Here is an 18,485-nt window from a genome sequence, read left to right on the forward strand (position 1 = left end):
ATTTTTTCTGATCTGCCATAGAGGGTGATATTTGTAAATTTTTGGTCATATTCAAGGAGTGTAGGGTTGTTGAGGTCATGAGAAATAGAGAAATAAGTAGTGATGCCCATAGCTAAAGAAACCATGATGATTGAAATACTCAACTATGTGATGAAAATCAAGTTTGACCAAAGTTTAACTAGTACTTGACCTTACATACACTTGATATCCAATACTTTGGATTTGAAGGTCACACTGCTTCCCAGTAGTTAATGTCCAAGATATCAGTTATTGAAGGTTAAGTTCCCTGCAGGGTTTGTTTATATGATGACACAGTGTGTGAGCATAGATCTTAGCTGATTAAATTCTAATAGAGATTTCTGCCAATTGAGATTTAACTCAATCTCCCGACCTTTGACCTTTGAAGTGTATATAATTACATTGTGGGGTTTTGTCATTTCCTCTCATCACTTACAGCTTGTTTCAAATTTCATACTTTAGAATTATTAGCTTTTTAGAGAGACAGTATCCTGGCATAATCTGTAAGGTATGCCGTGATGGTGTGCCCTCTCACATCCTTTTATAGATAGAGCCGTGGGGTGGGGTAAGTGTCATCCGAGGACAACATCTTTCAAAAGTCACTTTCAGAGAAACATTAACTGCTCAGAGCATCGGGGAACAGCATCTTTCAAATTTCTCACTTTGAGAGAAACACAGCTGCTTTTTAGAAGAATTTTTTAGAAATTATTGATGAGCCTTTTTTAGAAGAGGAGCAGGCAAGTGATGTGACTTACAAGCTTGATATTGTCACGTCATGACGATGGAGTTTTCCTTGATTTAAATAGTAGTAATTTTTTATACTTCTACACAGCAGACGGCATTTAATCTTGATAAAAAAGAACTTTTTGATGCAAAATGACACAGAAAACATTGGTGCTTTCACAAAATAACATACTTTATTCACTCTACAATAAAATAGACACACAACACATATTGTGACATAAAATACCCGTGTCGGGTGTAAAGGGCGCCCTCAACGGCCATTCAGGTGGTGAATAGACCACAGTTGGGACTATGCACTATCACCATGTAAAGTGATATTGAGGACAAGAGTGAAGTGTACAGAACTTGGCAGGTGATCATATATAATGCTAGAAAGTGAGAATTATATACTAAGTCTTGTGTAGAATTATATCTCAAATAATTTTTTATATATTTCTATGCTATATTGAAGGACTCTAAGTCTAAGAACACTTTTCTTTTCACATCTAGATATTTTGATGTTCTTGCAAAATAAACGTTAGATTTGTAGTGGTTTCAAAGTTACATCATGGAAATAATTAGTGTCTAAGATTACATCCAAATGTAACTTTACACTGCTGAGTGTGACCATGTCGTATTTCCAACACTATTCGGAAACCAGGTAACGCTTTGTAATGGTGAAGTCCCACCAAGGTCAAAGGTCACCTCTGACGATAATTAGATAATGTATTTGGGGACACAAGAGTAACACAAAATTGAGTTGACAGTTGGAAAGTGAAAATTGTACTGTCTAATTTATGCGACATTTAAAGGTTACGTTGGAAACCATGGAAACGAGTCCAATCACCTTGTGAAGGACAATCGACTATTCCATGTTTAATAATATGCTATGACAACTATATTTATTGAGAGTTAGATTTTCTTTAATTTGGAACAAAAAAATCTTTGTAATATTTTTAAAATCAGAATATTTCAGATAATACATAATATATTTCTACCAATAAATATACAAACCTGAGAACCATGGGACACAATGGACCTATTATTATATTAGATAAATAGTAATTTAAACATTCACTGATCAGATATATATATTCTTGTCTACCGTACCTACCCACCGTATAAGACATACTCACTACTGTACAATCTCTGCTGATTCATCTGACAGGTAGGGCCAATCTCATTAAAAATCTGAAGTGGTGAATATGGCTTGATTTCTTTATTTACCACTATTTCCTTAAGAGATGTTTGTTCTCGATTTTGTTGTTCCGGGAGTTTTCACTACCTTCCCATATCTGACCGGAAAATGAGAATTTTTTCTATACAGGGTCAGATGTGAGAGGGCGGCGATTACTCACGGAACAACAAAATCGAAAAGAATTGACACTAAATGAAAGAATTAGAGTAATAGAAATCAAACGATATTCACCACATCAGATTTTAATCAGACTGAGGTAGGGTATAGGATTCATAAGTTATATGCATAATTTAAAATTGTACATCTTGTGCATAATAGTAATAATTGGATTTCGTACACTGTAATGTAAATGATGTCTGTTCACTTTGACAACAAATCTTTTCTTGATGAAACGTTTTAACAAAGTCTTTATAGTGGCATAGTCAAGAAGTTATTGTACTGATATTGAAAATCACAGTACTTGTTGTCAATGGTAACTGAGTTTGTAATTTACAGCTGCTGGTATTTAAAGGCCCAGTTCAGCTTTGGATTAAAATTTAGAGACGTTAAAACAGTTGTTTGGTAAAGCTATAGAAAAAGTTGGTCCAGAACAAAAGAATAATCCTATGTAATCCTTGTAAGCTCCACTGATAACATAACACTATTGTGAGAACCTGAGATTGAATCTCAGGCATTTGATAACATATACATCTCATACTAATGTGTTCCTGTGTTCTCCGTAGAACGTTTTTTTAAAAAAAATTCACAGGATGCTCAAAAACATCAATGATCTAAAGCTAGGAAAGGAATGACAATCAGGTTGTCGACAAATAGGAACTGAAATTAGTTTTAAATTTAAGACTATATTTTGATATAATTCTATCAGCGACTAGTACACTCTGACATGATAGGGGGATCATCTCTCCTTTAACTTGTCCAGGGAGAACACAGGAATTACAAGAGGGCTCAGCTTTCCAGTTACCTCTAACTTTTCAAGGAGAACACAGATATATTACACAAGGTTTCAGCTCTCCAGTTACACTGACCAAGGAGAACATGTATATTACAAGGGAGCTCATCTCTCTGGTTAGCCTTTTCAAGGAGAACACAGAAATTACACAAGAGCTCATCTTTCCTGTTACCTTGTTCTGAGAGAGCATATAAATCACAAGACAGCTGAGTGCCCCTTTTATCAGGTTGTTCTACTCTCAGTTCTCTAGTTCTGTTGTCATGGGAGAACACAGAAATTTCAAATAATACAAAGTCTTGTTTCTCCTGTTCCTTTGTTCAGAGAGAATACATAAATGACAAGAAATCTCAGTTGTGACCTTGTTCATGGAGAACACAGAAATTACAAGGTCTCAGCTCTCTAGGTATCTTGTCCACGGAGAGCACAGAAATTTGAAAGAGAATCTCATTTCTTCTGTTATGGTTCCAAGATACATTGTGTGAGACGATGTCACTTTATACATTGTTACATTTGGGCTCATTTCGTCTTAGTGACATTTGATATAATATTTTCATCGTGAATGATGGAAGGAATGACAGCGTCTTTAATTGTGAGTGATTTCAAAGAACAAAGACTTAATGCCAACAGTGACAGAGAAGGATTTTACTTGTTCACCCAGGTATGGTCAGGTGACAACCATCCCCGAAGTAGGGCGTACAAACCTCCCTGTACATATACATTACATAGCGTTGTATGGGAGACGCAATACATCTTGGAATCAGCAACAGGTTTATCATAAGTAGTTTAAACTTAACTTCAAGGTTAATAAATAGAAGAAATCACACATATACAAATTATATCAGTACACTAACATATAAAACATCGGAATCACACGATAAAATAATCAACATTTTCATCAAAATGGAGTCTCAACTATTCTGGTATATACACACATACGTGGCAGTGAAACTAACATAACACTAACATGTAAACAAATTGTACACAACATAAGAATAACATTCTCTCAAAAATATAACATTTTCGTCTTCCTTGATACATATATTCTTTATGTTAATTTGCAACGATAAAAGAACTGACTTGATAGATTCTGGAATTGTTAATGTCAAAAATTTGCAACACCGATACTTTTAGTATTATTTTTTCTGCGATCATAGAAGCTGTTGTTTTGTGACTTGAGTTGAGTTGAATGTTTTACATAGATTACTGATGGCACTGACATGCATCTGAGTACTTCAAAAAAATGCCATTGGCACTGAATCACATGAGGTACATACATAAAAAAAGATGTGCAGATCATTTGTAAATGCTAGCAGTTTTTGACTGCTTCTTCTAAAGAAATAAGTCTCACTCATTGCATGTCATGAAATAACAAATCTACACATCCTAACAAAATAGATTTCAGTTGTTGAGTCTATTGGCCATCTTGGATGACTAGCTATACATCTATACTTGGAAATCTAAAACAGATTCTAAGAATTGGAGCACATTAAAGCGTGATTAGGGAACCTGATGACATAAACGTCAATGACTCTATAATCACGTGGTGTGTGTCTCTCTCAATTTGATATGTAAAAAAACATCCAGATATGTTAACCTTTTCCACACTGCATCTATCAAGTCAGTTCTTTAATTTATTCATTATTCACCTACAGCCGCTGACAAAGTCAAGTGAATGTCACGTCCAGAATATTCTAACATTTTAAGTCCAGAATATTCTAGTAGTTCCAACTAAGATAGTAAATAAGTTGTATACCCTCCTCGACTCCTAATAATGCCTCTATCAGTGGCTGTCAGTGTGCTTAAAAGTCTTCCTCCATCAGTAATTCCTTGACCCAGTTTTTAAGGTTATTATCATCCTCTGGTTGGCCTAACTGGAAGTCACATTGCGTAGCAGTGGCTCCTTCTAGAACTTCACAGACTTCTTCTGTTGGTGTAAAACCATCAGCTGATACTTTCACATTGTATTCACCAGGGACTAACAATCTCCAGTAGTCACCATCCTCAGCTATACAAATATGAAAAAAATAGGAGTTAAAATGTGAACTAAAGTGGAGTAAATGTACAACTGTACTATCTAACAAGTTAACTAAACAGGGAAAATGTAACAGTGGTCCTGCTAACCCTTACCCTTTAACCTTTCACCTTTACCAAAATACTAGTATAAATTGCATCCAATACATGTATCCACTTTGCAAATCTCAAATGCATCTGACTAAACACATCCTGGGTACATCTGAAATTACTGCAATTGTAAGTACCTAAACTGACACTGAGCCAATTAAGTAAGTATACCATGTTCATCACAGCTATGGTGATATTGTGCCGAGTAAGTGCAATATTCATCTCATCCATGGTGATATTATGCTAATTAAGTCAAGGTGATATTTATCTCATCCATGGTGAAAGTGTGCTAAGTCAAGGTGATATTTATCTCATCCATTGTGAAAGTGTGCTAAGTCAAGGTGATATTTATCTCATCCATTGTGATATTGTGCTAAGTCAAGGTGATATTTATCTCATCCATGGTGATATTGTGCTAAGTCAAGGTGATATTTATCTCATACATGGTGATATTGTGCTAAGTCAAGGTGATATTTATCTCATCCATGGTGATATTGTGCTAAGTCAAGGTGATATTTATCTCATCCATTGTGATACTGTGCTAAATCAAGGTGATATCTATCTCATCCATGGTGATATTGTGCTAAGTCAAGGTGATATTTATCTCATCCATGGTGATATTGTGCTAAGTCAAGGTGATATATATCTCATCCATGGTGATATTGTGCTAAGTCAAGGTGATATTATGCTAAGTCAAGGTGATACTGTGATATTGATAACCTAAATTACCTGTAGTGATGTCATGATCAATGTATGACTGTGTTCCATCACTGTTAATCAAAGACACAGCAATAGTGGCATCATTGATACCATTACCAGACTCATCAGATACAACACCAGTAATACCAACATGTGCCTGTAAAACACAAAGTAATTCAGTCGTTACCTTAATGAAATAGCTCGCGCAGCTTGCGGCCGCATAGCAGCTCAATGACTAGTACACATGTGCGTCCTATATGAAATTCAGGATTATATACAATGGGTAAAAGATGTTCCCTTGATGTAATATTAAAATACAGCAGCTGTGATTTCACACAAAAGATATTATTGAAGTCATTACTTTATTTCCATCAACCATTGTGTAGCGACAGGGCTATATATGAGTTGACTTTAGCTGCACCAGCTGCAAATGGAACTTTTTTTTTCAACTGCTTTGTTAAATGGAATGACTTTACACATAGTATTGTACACCCTGAATAGTATTGTACACCCTGAATAGTACTGAATCACCGATGGGTAAACATATTTGTATATACATGTATACATAATATTGTAAAGTTTATCCAATCAAATGGATTATTGGGTCCGCACCCTAAAATCAGCATCCCCAACACAATCATAATCTACAGCTGTTAGTAGACTACTTATGGATAAAACTGACCACCAGTATTAGTCTGTACATATGTCTAATTGGTGGTATTTAAACAATTTTCAGTGAATGTATTATCGTTTGTCTGATTGACAAAAATAATACAAGTAACAGTGATCCACAAACCATTTTTGACAATTGTGACAGAGACTGGTACATAATCAACATCTTCCAAATTACTACTAAAACATCACTTTATGCAAATCAGTCATGCAAATCTCATAATGGACCAAGTTCAAAGGTCATACTCCAGTATTTAATTTTTACAGCGTGGACATTTTTTCTAGTTGCCTTGAGGGCATGTTGGTACATCATTCATCTATCATACCATTAGTTCAGTAGATTTTCTCAACTGACTGTCCTTAGCTGCTAGCAAACACATTGTTGTCATGTAGAAACAACACGAACTGTTGTATAATTTTTGGGTGTGTCTAGAATTGATAAAGTCAGACTTACCATACTCATGTAATTCAACAGTGATAATTTATTATCATTCCAATATTGGTGGAGTTCAGAAGCGGGAGGATATTTGACACATCCTAGTTCCAGAGTGATTTCAAAACAGTTTGTTGCTAGGTAGTTATAATCCTGCATACCTACAATCAAAATATAATAATTAATTATATTTCTGACATCCTGAGTGTGTTTATGTCATTCACTGTTATTGGTAACTTATTTTCACCTATCAATACCCCTTACCCTGGTCCATATAAATGATTTGGACCATTTAGTGCCTCATCTATTGTCAAAATAGCAGATATTGACAAGTGACCTAGCTCTCATCCCTTGTACACATGCACACATGTGTGCGCACATGCATGACACACGCATGCATGCACGCACGCACACACGTGCACACACACACACACACACACACACACACACACACACACACACACACACACACACACACACACACACACACACACACACACACACACACACACACACACACACACACACACACACACACACACACACACACTGGATATTGACCAGTGACCCACGTACCATTCTAGACCTATCAAATTGATTTTTGAGTAGCACCTCTCACCCATTGGGCATACGATTATTGCAATATGATGGGTGGGTGATGGAAATATAAATTGTGAAATTAATCATTCTCACTCACTGATACCAGCACAAGCACACCAAATCATTTATATTGCAAGACTACTATTTATCCGTACCTCCAGGGACCGGATACCAATCAGCTCCGTTAGTAATTCCATCTTCAAATACATCTTGTTCAGAATTATCACAAGAAGCACGGTCAGGATCCGACATCTCGCCATGAACCTCAGAGTATGCCTTGGCTAATTCCTGGAATATCGCATCATCAGGGCACTTTTGGTAATGAGTTTTGCCATCCATGCTGGAATCGTACGGATAATTAGCCACCAAATCACCTCCATGTAGATTAGATGACAACACAAATGGATATTCCATCAACCATTTCATGATGACTACAGTTTCTGGTTGCAGCTACAGACAGAAAACGATTAAAGTTTTAAAAATGTCATTCAAATAACCTTTACTTCAATGTTACACTTGTTTCTGATTTCTGTTTCAAAGTGATAATATTTCACTGTCTATCCCATTACTTGATACTAAGAATAGCACTATTACATAGATATGTGTGACCTACGTGACAATCTAATATCCAGAGAAGATTGTGCTCAGTGGCAAAGGCATGAATATTTGACACTTGTGTCCAAGCATAGCCATGCAGTATATTCCTTTATAACAATGATGTGTGAAAAGTAACAGTGTTTTTAAATTACGAGAATTTTCAGCAATACTATTTGTCTAGTATTAAATGTTGAATGTCATTGATTGGACTCTAGTATTAAAAGTTGAAAGTCATTGACTGGACTCTAGTATTAACAGTTGAAAGTCACTGATTGAACTCTAGTATGAACGGTTAAAAGTCATTGATTGAACTCTAGTATTAATGAATGGAATTCACTAACTGAAATAATATGACGAATTATACAATGTACCTTGTGACCTATTTGACTCAGAGCCATATGAACGTGATTATTTTGTCCATGTCGACGTGAAAAGTTAAAGATCAGTTTATCCAGATCAGGGAAATCACGATTGATATCAACATCATTGTAATTAGCACGACCTGTGATCCATTCATTACTGCCCTCATCTTCAAACTGAAAAAAAACACACAATCCAACACAACAGTTAGCGTTTTCTTTATAGTAAGCACTTAATCCAACATACAACTCATGAAAAAATGGATTGTTAAACAAGGGGAGAGTTCAGGCAAAAGACAAAATTAGGTGAAAACAACAATACAACTGATACAAAACACAATAGCGTGTGCCTTCGATGTAGGTTCAGGCAATGCTTTTACAACCCACAACACCAAAGTAAGGCATTTTCTGTATGTACCATAATCATTTATAACAGCCATATCAAGTGTAAAAGTATACTGTTTCATTTGCTAATTGACCACATTAGAAAAGCCACATGCTAGGCTTGTAAATAAACCAAAGTAGAATGCTATAAAGAGTGTTACACATACAGAAAATGCTTTACTTCAGTGTTACCCGTTGTATCAGTTTGTGTATATCTGTGGAAGTAATAATGTAACAGAAACATTCATAATGTGTCCTCTGTGTCAATTTGACAGGCAACTGACACACAGCGATTTCTTGTGACCCACTCAAATTTGGTGTTTCACTATTGCTTTCTAATTAGTGGCTAATACCACTTTGACCCACTACAACAAATTTTGTCATTTGTGAGAAGACATACTGTTCAGGACATAGTAGGACATAGTATGTCCTGAACAGTGTGTGATGTGATACATATATTTTTTCTAGCTTTAGCACAACTACTACTATTTATTCATTTATTTATTCACAAAACCAGCTATGGAAGCTGTTTTTAGGTTGCCAGTAATAGCAAATAACTTTATTACACAACTATATCTTCAATGGGTATAGTACAGTAAAGACAACAACAAAAACACTAACAACAAAGTTACTGTTAAAACAGTAACAATACTTCAAACTCTGAAAATTAAATCAAGAAATCACAAACAACTCTTCAAAAATCTGCCTACAGCAAGATGATTTGTCACAAGTATCTTGATAAAAGTTATCAATAAATAGTATAGTCTCGGTTACCCAGACTATCGCCACTGGGGGCTCTGCCTACGAGACCTCTCCAATCTTTACAAATAATTCTCCATACATACCTGTTTTCTAGCTATAGCATATCCATCTGGGTTCATAGTAGGCATAATATGTATCCTGGTATTTTCAATCAACCATGTTACAGCATCATTGCCAGCTAGCCACTCTTCACATAGGTACGGTATTAAAACAAGTAACATTTCACGACCCACAACTTCGTTACCATGCATATTACCAACATATTTAAATTCGGGTTCACCTGCGGAAAGAAATATTTCATATATTATATTTTATAGTATGTAATAATTTCATATTCACTTGATGATTTAAATCAAAGAATGAAATGCAATCTGAAAAGCAATTTGAGACTTTGAGTTACCTTCTATGTCATTTTAAAGGTGCATAATTCAATCCCAGGTTCTTTTTTATAACTATGTCCGTCAACTGTTCATCACACCCAAATTTTAATCCTAATCTGACAAAGGTCTTAACTGACGAATCACAAGTAATTTTTTAAGGAGATATGGCTATTAGGTAGGATTATAACATACAATTTTCATAAAGCCTTCACTGATTGGCTTAGATCATGTCATGTGGTAAGGAAATATCACTTTCATACATCCTTCATTGATTGGCTTAGATCGTGCCATGTGGTAAGGAAATATCATTTTCATATAGTCTTCACTGATTGGCTTAGATCATGTCATGTGGTAAGGAAATATCATTTCCATATAGTCTTCATTGATTGGCTTAGATTGTGTCAAGGAAATATCATTTTCATATAGTCTTCACTGATTGGCTTAGATCATGTCATGTGGTAAGGAAATATCATTTCCATATAGTCTTCATTGATTGGCTTAGATTGTGTCAAGGAAATATCATTTTCATAAAGCCTTCATTGATTGGCTTAGATCATGTCATGTGGTAAGGAAATATCATTTCCATATAGTCTTCATTGATTGGCTTAGATTGTGTCAAGGAAATATCATTTTCATATAGTCTTCACTGATTGGCTTAGATCATGTCATGTGGTAAGGAATATAGTGACCCACAGTAACTAAATTTGCATAGAGCAGCAGGCACTATTCTTGTAGAATCTTACTCCTATTAGCTTTGACTATGGAAAGAATATGTCCCTGAGAATGTGATGTGTTATAAAACACTTATTGCCTTGCCTTATTTGGGCACTAGTCGACATCGTATTTTACCCCTTGGGCTGTTATTAGCAATTATTTCCTTGGCAAATACACACTTCACTTTTCCATAAAAAACAATTCAGAACAATTTTTGCGAACGTGTTTTTTAAATAGTGCTTGAAATTTATTCTTTTTTTCTCCAGTTTTAAAATTTAAAATTCATGAGTATAACACTTTGTATTACCGGTATGTAATACTTCACTTGATAGCAAGTATACACCTGACATTTACATAAAAGCCAATCCCGAACAATTTTTGTGAATGTGTTTTTTTAAATAACCCTTGAAATTTACACGTTTTTTTCCACTTTTGAAATTTAAAATTAATGAGTCCAACACTTTATATTACCGGTATGTAAAACTTTACACCTGACATTTCAATACACATTGCACACAATAGAAGGCCTGATATAACAAGTACGTACTTGACTACTTCCGCACACGTTGTACTGCAAGCAAGCCTCTACATGAAAACATTGACGTATGTACCATCAATATGGAAATACAAATACAACAATTTACTATTGAAATTATTTCTATAAAAATTCTCACATAATTTCACTATTCATATATACACGTAGTTCCCTTCATATTTATGTATGGAAGGCATATATTAGTATACTTGCTTGATTTAACAGTTTGTAATATCAAATTTTAAAATCGTGAATTGCATATATTGGATTCAAGACTGGCGCCAGTCCTTGGGAGATTTTTTTGTTAAGTTCATATTCTTCAAATGTTTTGAGTTTGTTATTTATTTTTAGTTTTATAAAGAAAAATGTCCTTAACTTTTTAGTTTTTTAGTTGTCCTAGTTACCAGTACATGTAGTCTGCCACGATTTAAGACTCCACATTTGTACAATATGTTGTCTGCAAATTGGTCATTTTTCCCCTTGACGTAATCCTTTCATGAAATTTTATAATTATTTCTTATAAAGAAGTCTAAAATGTGGTAAATTTACAGAAAAATTGCTATAAAATTGAATTTTTTTTTTCAAAATCCTGTCATTTGAATCAATAAAAAATCTGAAGCTATCATCTTATATATATTATAGTATTCAATTTGAACTTTTGTTCCAAACACAACTAGAAAATTTACCTGAAATTTTCGACTGTACACTTCAGTCTTTGTCAACAGATTGACCCACTATTCAGCACACGTGACCTTACAGGACACGTGAGCCTAATAAGGGGTCAAAGGTGCCTGGAAGTTTGTATCGTCCCCCGTCTCTGTTTAGTGATGGTTTGAGTGCTCGGATGTAAATAGCTTCTTTCACTCCCCGTTCAAAATATCTGGTTTCAGTGTCCAGTATCTTCACTTCGTTTATGTTAACCGAGTGACCGGGTGATTCAATGTGGATGTGTTGGGAGACCTCTGATGTGCTGGAACTAGGTCTTCTGTGTTCCAAAAATCTGGTCTTGAGTGATCTCTCAGTTTCCCCTATATATGAATCTTTGCATTGGCCTGTGTTGGTCTGGCCCTGGCAAGGAATTTGGTACACTACTCCACATACATGTTCCTTTTTAGTCTTGTCCTTTGGAGACACCAATAATTGCCGCAAGGTTTTAGTGGGCTTGATGCAGGTGTTTATACCGTAAGCAGTAAAGATTCTTTTTAGTGCCTCTGAAGTGTCCTTGATGTAAGGTAGGACCACTAAACCCTTACTTGGTTGTTCCTTCTTACGGATGGTCTTTGACTTTTGAGGCTGGATGACTGTGGCTTTATCTACTGCCCACTTTGGGTATCCACACCTATACAGTGCCTGGTTGATGTGAGTCTTTTCTTCTTCACGATCTGAGTTGTAGGTAATCACCGTATCTGCTCTGTGATGAAGCGTCCGGATCACACCTAGTTTGTGCTGTAAAGGGTGGTTAGAGTAAAAATTGAGGTACTGGTCTGTATGGGTGGGTTTGCGGTAGATTTTAGTTTTTAAAGAGCCATCATCCTGAATAACTGTGGTCGTATCTAGGAAAGCCAGAGACCTATCCTGTTCTTCCTCGGTGGTAAACTTGATGTCTGGGTCAAGACTGTTAAGATGGTCAGTGAATTCCTGAGAGTGACACTTTTTAAGTTTTGTGTGCGTGTCGTCCACGTATCTGTACCACCATAATGGAGGATGGGGGGCTGTTTCTATGGCGCGGAGTTCTAATTGCTCCATGTACAGATTGCATACTATGGGGGAAACAGGTGACCCCATAGCTGCACCATGAATTTGTTGGAAGAACACACAATCATAAACAAAATAAGTGCACTTCAGACAAACACTGAGTAGTTTAACCACTTGGCTGGGTGATAAACTGGTTCGCTGGTTAAGGGTGGTGTCCTCCTGTAGTCTATGTAATATCACATCCAATGCTTTGTCAATAGGTACTGAGGTGAACAAAGCAGTTACATCATAAGAACGTAACTCCTCATCAGGTTCAACCCTTTCCTTCTTGATAGCATCTGCAAATTGTTGGGAGTTGACGACGTGATGTTTAGACTTGCCAACCAGTGGAGATAGAATACCAGCCAGAAATTTAGCACAGTTGTACGTTATGGATCCTACACTGCTGACAATGGGACGAAGAGGAATATTCAGTTTATGAACTTTAGGTAGCCCATAAAACTTTGGAGGAGTCTCTGAAGTAGGGTACAGTTGTCTGTCTGTATTACAAACTTCCAGGCACCTTTGACCCCTTATTAGGCTCACGTGTCCTGTAAGGTCACGTGTGCTGAATAGTGGGTCAATCTGTTGACAAAGACTGAAGTGTACAGTCGAAAATTTCAGGTAAATTTTCTAGTTGTGTTTGGAACAAAAGTTCAAATTGAATACTATGGTTTACCAACACAGATGAATTTCCATTTGAATATATATATTATACATAATAATACCATCAATACAGCTAATGACAAACCATAAAGTGATTCACACAAAAATAATATTGATCACGATTCACGATTACAGGAGATAGAGCTCTAATGATGTAAGCCGTTGCCATGGAAACAGCATATCATACTTTATGTCAAATGTACTTACATAGAAATCTTTTGGGAAATGCATTAACTGAATTACATACAGCTGGTACATTAGAGTTAATATTGCGAATAATGACTTTTTGTTAACGTGTCTTTCTAAAGCTATCTCTACGTCGTGTTAATTTTTAGATATAAGTATCGATAAGTATCTAGTCGTGTCACGCTTGCTTAACATCGTTGCCATGGCAATGGACAAATGTGAGATTATTCAGATCATAGCATGTTATTCTAAAGTTTACTAAATGTACTTGTATTCAATCATTCCCTTTTGAAAATATATCCTCGTAGCTAGAGTAACAAGAAACGAAATTGTCGCGAATATGTTTTTGTCTGTATGTAAGCCTGCTGTGGAATTGTTGATGATACTTGTTCTTCATGCACAAAATGTCTAATCACAACTTGGTTAATCTCTCCATAAACGCTGCCATTATGAGAGTTTAATTCACCACCATGCTGTGACAACAGTGACAAACCGACAGATAATTAAGACTCCGAGGATTAAAATCTACAATAAGTGTTTTTTTCCTTCATGGCAAAAATAAAATTTGTTAGACCTACTAGGCAGCAACATGTCATTCATGTCTTACACTCAACTGGGAAGGCATTACAATACCAGTTCATTAAAACTGATAGCAAGTGAACTCAGCACGATATAACCATTACTTGCACTCAGTACTTGCAATAGTGAATAGGTGTAACAGAATCAGAGCTCAACTTCCAGCTAGCAGACAGGCTTAACTTGCAATTGTACACAATGGCCGGCATTAGCCTGGCACCAGTCTCTTGAGGGATTTCTTTTTTTTTGCTTTTTAGTCTCATAATCTTGGAATGTGCTGAGTTTGTCATTCACTCTTAGTTTTGTAGAGGAATTTAAAAAAGAAATTCCCAAGTTACAAGTCTCCCAGGACTATATACACTCACCCTACTGTTTCACAATTACTCATTCAGGTTATCACTTCACACAGTTGTGTTACAACTGTAAAAACTTTTTTTTATTCAAATAAAGAATCAAAAAAGCCGGAGACTTGAGCAAGTCAGTAGTATGGCCTGAATGTACAGTCTATTACCTTGATGATGGCACAAGTTCTAAGTCATTACATACAATACATGCTGCTAATATTAGCATGAGTGATGACCGCATAATATATTTGTGATTGTGATTGATAGCAACATAGGAAAACAGTGGAACATATGCTTCTCCAAGAGATTGGAAACATTACTCTATGGAGTGCTATTTCATCGGCCGTGCTGGATTATGACTGACACTTAGACCGTACCAAAAATAGTCCTCTGAACGGAAAATCTTAGTCCTGGAGAAATGAATTCTCCTGTCTCATCCTTATGGCCTAACTGATAGGATGATAGGAGAAATTTGAATTATGGGTCTTTGATTGGATATTTCATCGCACATCTGTTAGAAAGTCATTCTAAGAATGCAGACGATATGTTAGGCTTGACCTTTGTGTTCTAGATACCACGTCAAATTTAATAGACCAGTACGAATTGCTCTGTAACACAGCAAAGTTGTAGTTGCATTGGTCTTCATGACATGATTGATTGCGATGTGTCAATTGCAAAACACCCTTATATTTTTCACTGCTTGTGGTGACTTTGATTCGCCTCATTTTCTCTTTAAAGACCCAATAATTGTCTTTTTTTTCAAAGGGGGTCAGACAGTCTTATCTGCATCAAACCACATACACATGTGCTGTATCAATCTGCCTTGGCCCTTGACAGTTTTTATGTTCAATGTGGTGACTACTGAACATTTTTATGATTTTTAGGTAAGGATGTTTTTTATGATCTTAATAAAATGTTATGTTCAGTGCTTTGAGATGCAACTTTACATGGAAAGCATTTTTAGGAAATTAATATTAATATTATTATAAATTATGATTGATTGATTGATTGATGGACTGATTGATATACACACAGGATATCCACAGACACCAAATCCCAGACCACACTGCCTAGTGATTTCACAAGATATTTGACAAATTGACTGTCAAGTATATCTTATTAAGACATTATTAGCACAATCCCGCACAGCGGTTTTGTAGTTTCATGTTTTTGACCAAATAATACAAATATAATAATATAAGTTCTTCTGCCATGAAAAATTCCCTAGCTATATTTATAGTTATCCCAACCAAGTTAGTACCATATATGGCAATAACACCTACATTATGTACCTGTGCAAACACACACACATACACCCACACAGTGAACACACACATCACACTTTTAGGGCAGCTGTACAAAATTCTATCTTTCTCATGACCTGAATGACCTTGTATATCTTTAACCTGATGAAATAATAAAACAAACTGATGGCCTCTGTACAATTAGAAAAATCACAGCCTGTTGGGCTTGAACAAAAGTCTGCGTCTATATACTTCTTACTGACTCCACTAATTATCACCAATGCAAGAAACTCGGACTGAATCACCTTTCTAATCCATGTTTTACACTTGTGTTGTGTGCATATTTGATAAAATATAGAGACAACTGAATATGACCTTTTCGACAGATGACATTCAGTTAAGTCTTGTCAGTTGGTGCTTTATTTGCATGTCTGGTGCTTTATTTGCATATCTGGTACTTTATTTGCATATCTACTGTAATATTTTTTGTTAATTAACATTAATGCTTTTTTTTATCTGAATTAACATATCTATATTTATAACAAGTTATATATTTATCAACATAACAACACTTTATAATACCATCAACAACAATTTACCATTGTTTTCTTCTGGATATGTTTTTTCATCATTTTTTTTTTCATTCACAAACAAGACTTGATGCTTCCAAGAAATTTTTGTCTCTGTGAGTAGAAATTTTCATTACTAAGTATAAACCCAGAGTCCATGAACAGTTCTCGTAAGATTTGATGTATTGCCACAGTCCCTCTTTACCTCTGATTAAATACAAGTGTGACATATTTATCTGTCAGCGCTTCAACGTTACAATAGGGAAAGGTAGGCAATATTTTATCAAGTATACAGTATTTCATTGACCAGATAACCAACTAAATGGTTGTTTTTTATCAAGTTTGCAGTATTTTGAGTGACTGGGAAGATTACGTTGTGAAATAGTTGTTAGAATTGCAGCAATATATTGTAAACTTTGATATTTTTTCACTACATTGTGCTGTCTGAAACAATTTTCAATTTTGGCAAATTAATTGAGAGGGGGGGGGGGATCTGAGGTAAAGCTAAAAGAATTTTTTTTTTTAATCCTACATTGAACTATTGATCTCGTACCGCCCTCATCAGTCCAGTAGTATGTCAAATATCATGGTGAATTTTCCCATTCATTAGATAAAATTGTCTTCTATGATTTAATTTTTTTCATTTAAACAACTTTACAGAGACATTTGTTATATATTAGCCACCCCCCCTCCCACAATCATAATCACAACATTTTTCAAAGTGTCCCGACATGTTAATTTCACCCCATTCCTCTCCTATTGTTGGTATCCATATAACAATAAAATAGTCATTACAAATGCAAAATCACAGTACTGCAATCGTACCGCAATGGTAAACTCTACAGTTCGTGTGTAAGCTTACACTACAAACGGTCCTCTCTAACTGTATTACGAGAAACATTGTTTCCCATTTTCAAACAGCCATTTTGAAGGAAGCAATGACTTAAATGTCTGCCATATTCGTGATTATTTATGATGATATTATCGGAATGATATGACGAATCATTTCACATCCGTTAGGGTTACATGCAACTCACTCGACAGTTGTTTTAAATTCTCACCTAGGTCATGTTGTCCTGGGTGGTCAGTGATTTCCATCGTCCACAACTCTTCACCCCGGAAACTTTTACCAGGGCTGTAAATTCGTGTTATTTCTGGACATTTCTTTGCTGTATCGTCGAGTACTTTCTTCAATTCCTTGTGATCGTGGTGTTGCCAAACATACTCGTTACCCGGAAATTCCGAAGACGAATCATCGGCAAAAATTGGCAGAAAGACCGCCAACAAAATGATAACTTTCATCACTTAGTCTTTTCTCTACGATATATACAGTTACAAGTGGGAAATACGCCAATAATTACTAGTTGAGAATGTGAAATAACTGAACGGGCACTAGTGCAAGACGTCGCTCACTGTTTCTTTGACAGACCTCAATGAAAAGAATAAATTAGATAAAAATGGCTACATTCGTGACGTATATAGGTAGGTAATTGGGCTATACTATTGTATGATAGGGTGATCGGAGGGTAAAACGTTTCTTCTCGAGAGAATGTATGGATAGACAGAAGGATACTCCTCATGAAAATCGTTCTGTACGGCATTTATTGCATTTTTATACTGGATCATCGCAGATAACTTATTGTGATGAATATCAATATGGTGTTGCACTACAGTTTAATGGAACAATACATCATAACATATCACGGATGCAGGGACAACATCGAACACCCAAGCAGACTCCTTATCGTATTGACGTCATTGCATGGTAATTAGCAAGCAAAATACACGTTTATGTATTCGTTCAAGAAATGTCACATATTTGCCTGTTTACGGTGAAATTGAACGGTGTTCGTCGGACGTATTGTTACAACTGCACCCCTGGGGAGGGGGAGCAACTCCCCGGGGAAACCCCATGTAATCTTACAGGGATGCGCCTAGATGCCGCAGTACTGCACTTACTGTAGCGGTTTCGTGACGTTTTTCTTTGCAAACCCCGTAAGAAAATAAAAAAATAAAATGAAA

At 35.8% G+C, this 18,485-nt stretch overlaps 1 protein-coding gene across 2 annotated transcripts; it reads right to left on the minus strand.

Moving 5' to 3' along the window:
- Positions 1–917: 917 nt before the first annotated feature.
- Positions 918–17,883, minus strand: LOC144452007 (carboxypeptidase E-like). 2 transcript variants are annotated; one of them, XM_078142982.1, is made up of 7 exons: positions 17,525–17,883; positions 9,599–9,795; positions 8,382–8,546; positions 7,569–7,863; positions 6,835–6,974; positions 5,739–5,865; positions 918–4,893 (listed from the first exon to the last, which is right to left on the minus strand). In XM_078142982.1, exons 1-7 carry the CDS (start codon positions 17,763–17,765, stop codon positions 4,688–4,690), a joined length of 1,371 nt encoding a protein of 456 aa, XP_077999108.1. In that variant the 5' UTR covers positions 17,766–17,883; the 3' UTR covers positions 918–4,687. The 2 variants fall into 2 exon arrangements, with proteins under 2 accessions (XP_077999108.1, XP_077999109.1); XM_078142983.1 differs by lacking the exon at positions 17,525–17,883 and adding an exon at positions 11,831–11,974.
- Between the last annotated feature and the right edge of the window lie 602 nt (positions 17,884–18,485).

This window comes from Glandiceps talaboti, chromosome 22 (assembly GCF_964340395.1).
Source record: "Glandiceps talaboti chromosome 22, keGlaTala1.1, whole genome shotgun sequence".
Classification (NCBI taxonomy): domain Eukaryota; kingdom Metazoa; phylum Hemichordata; class Enteropneusta; family Spengelidae; genus Glandiceps; species Glandiceps talaboti.

Coding starts and splice junctions, on each gene's coding strand:
- LOC144452007 (XM_078142982.1), bottom strand. CDS start 17,765: ATGAAAGTTATCATTTTGTTGGCGGTCTTTCTGCCAATTTTTGCCGAT. Junction 8,547..9,598: donor ATGCTATAGCTAGAAAACAG/GTATGTATGGAG, acceptor GTTTTTTTTCAG/TTTGAAGATGAGGGCAGTAA. Junction 6,975..7,568: donor TTGGTATCCGGTCCCTGGAG/GTACGGATAAAT, acceptor TTTTGATTGTAG/GTATGCAGGATTATAACTAC.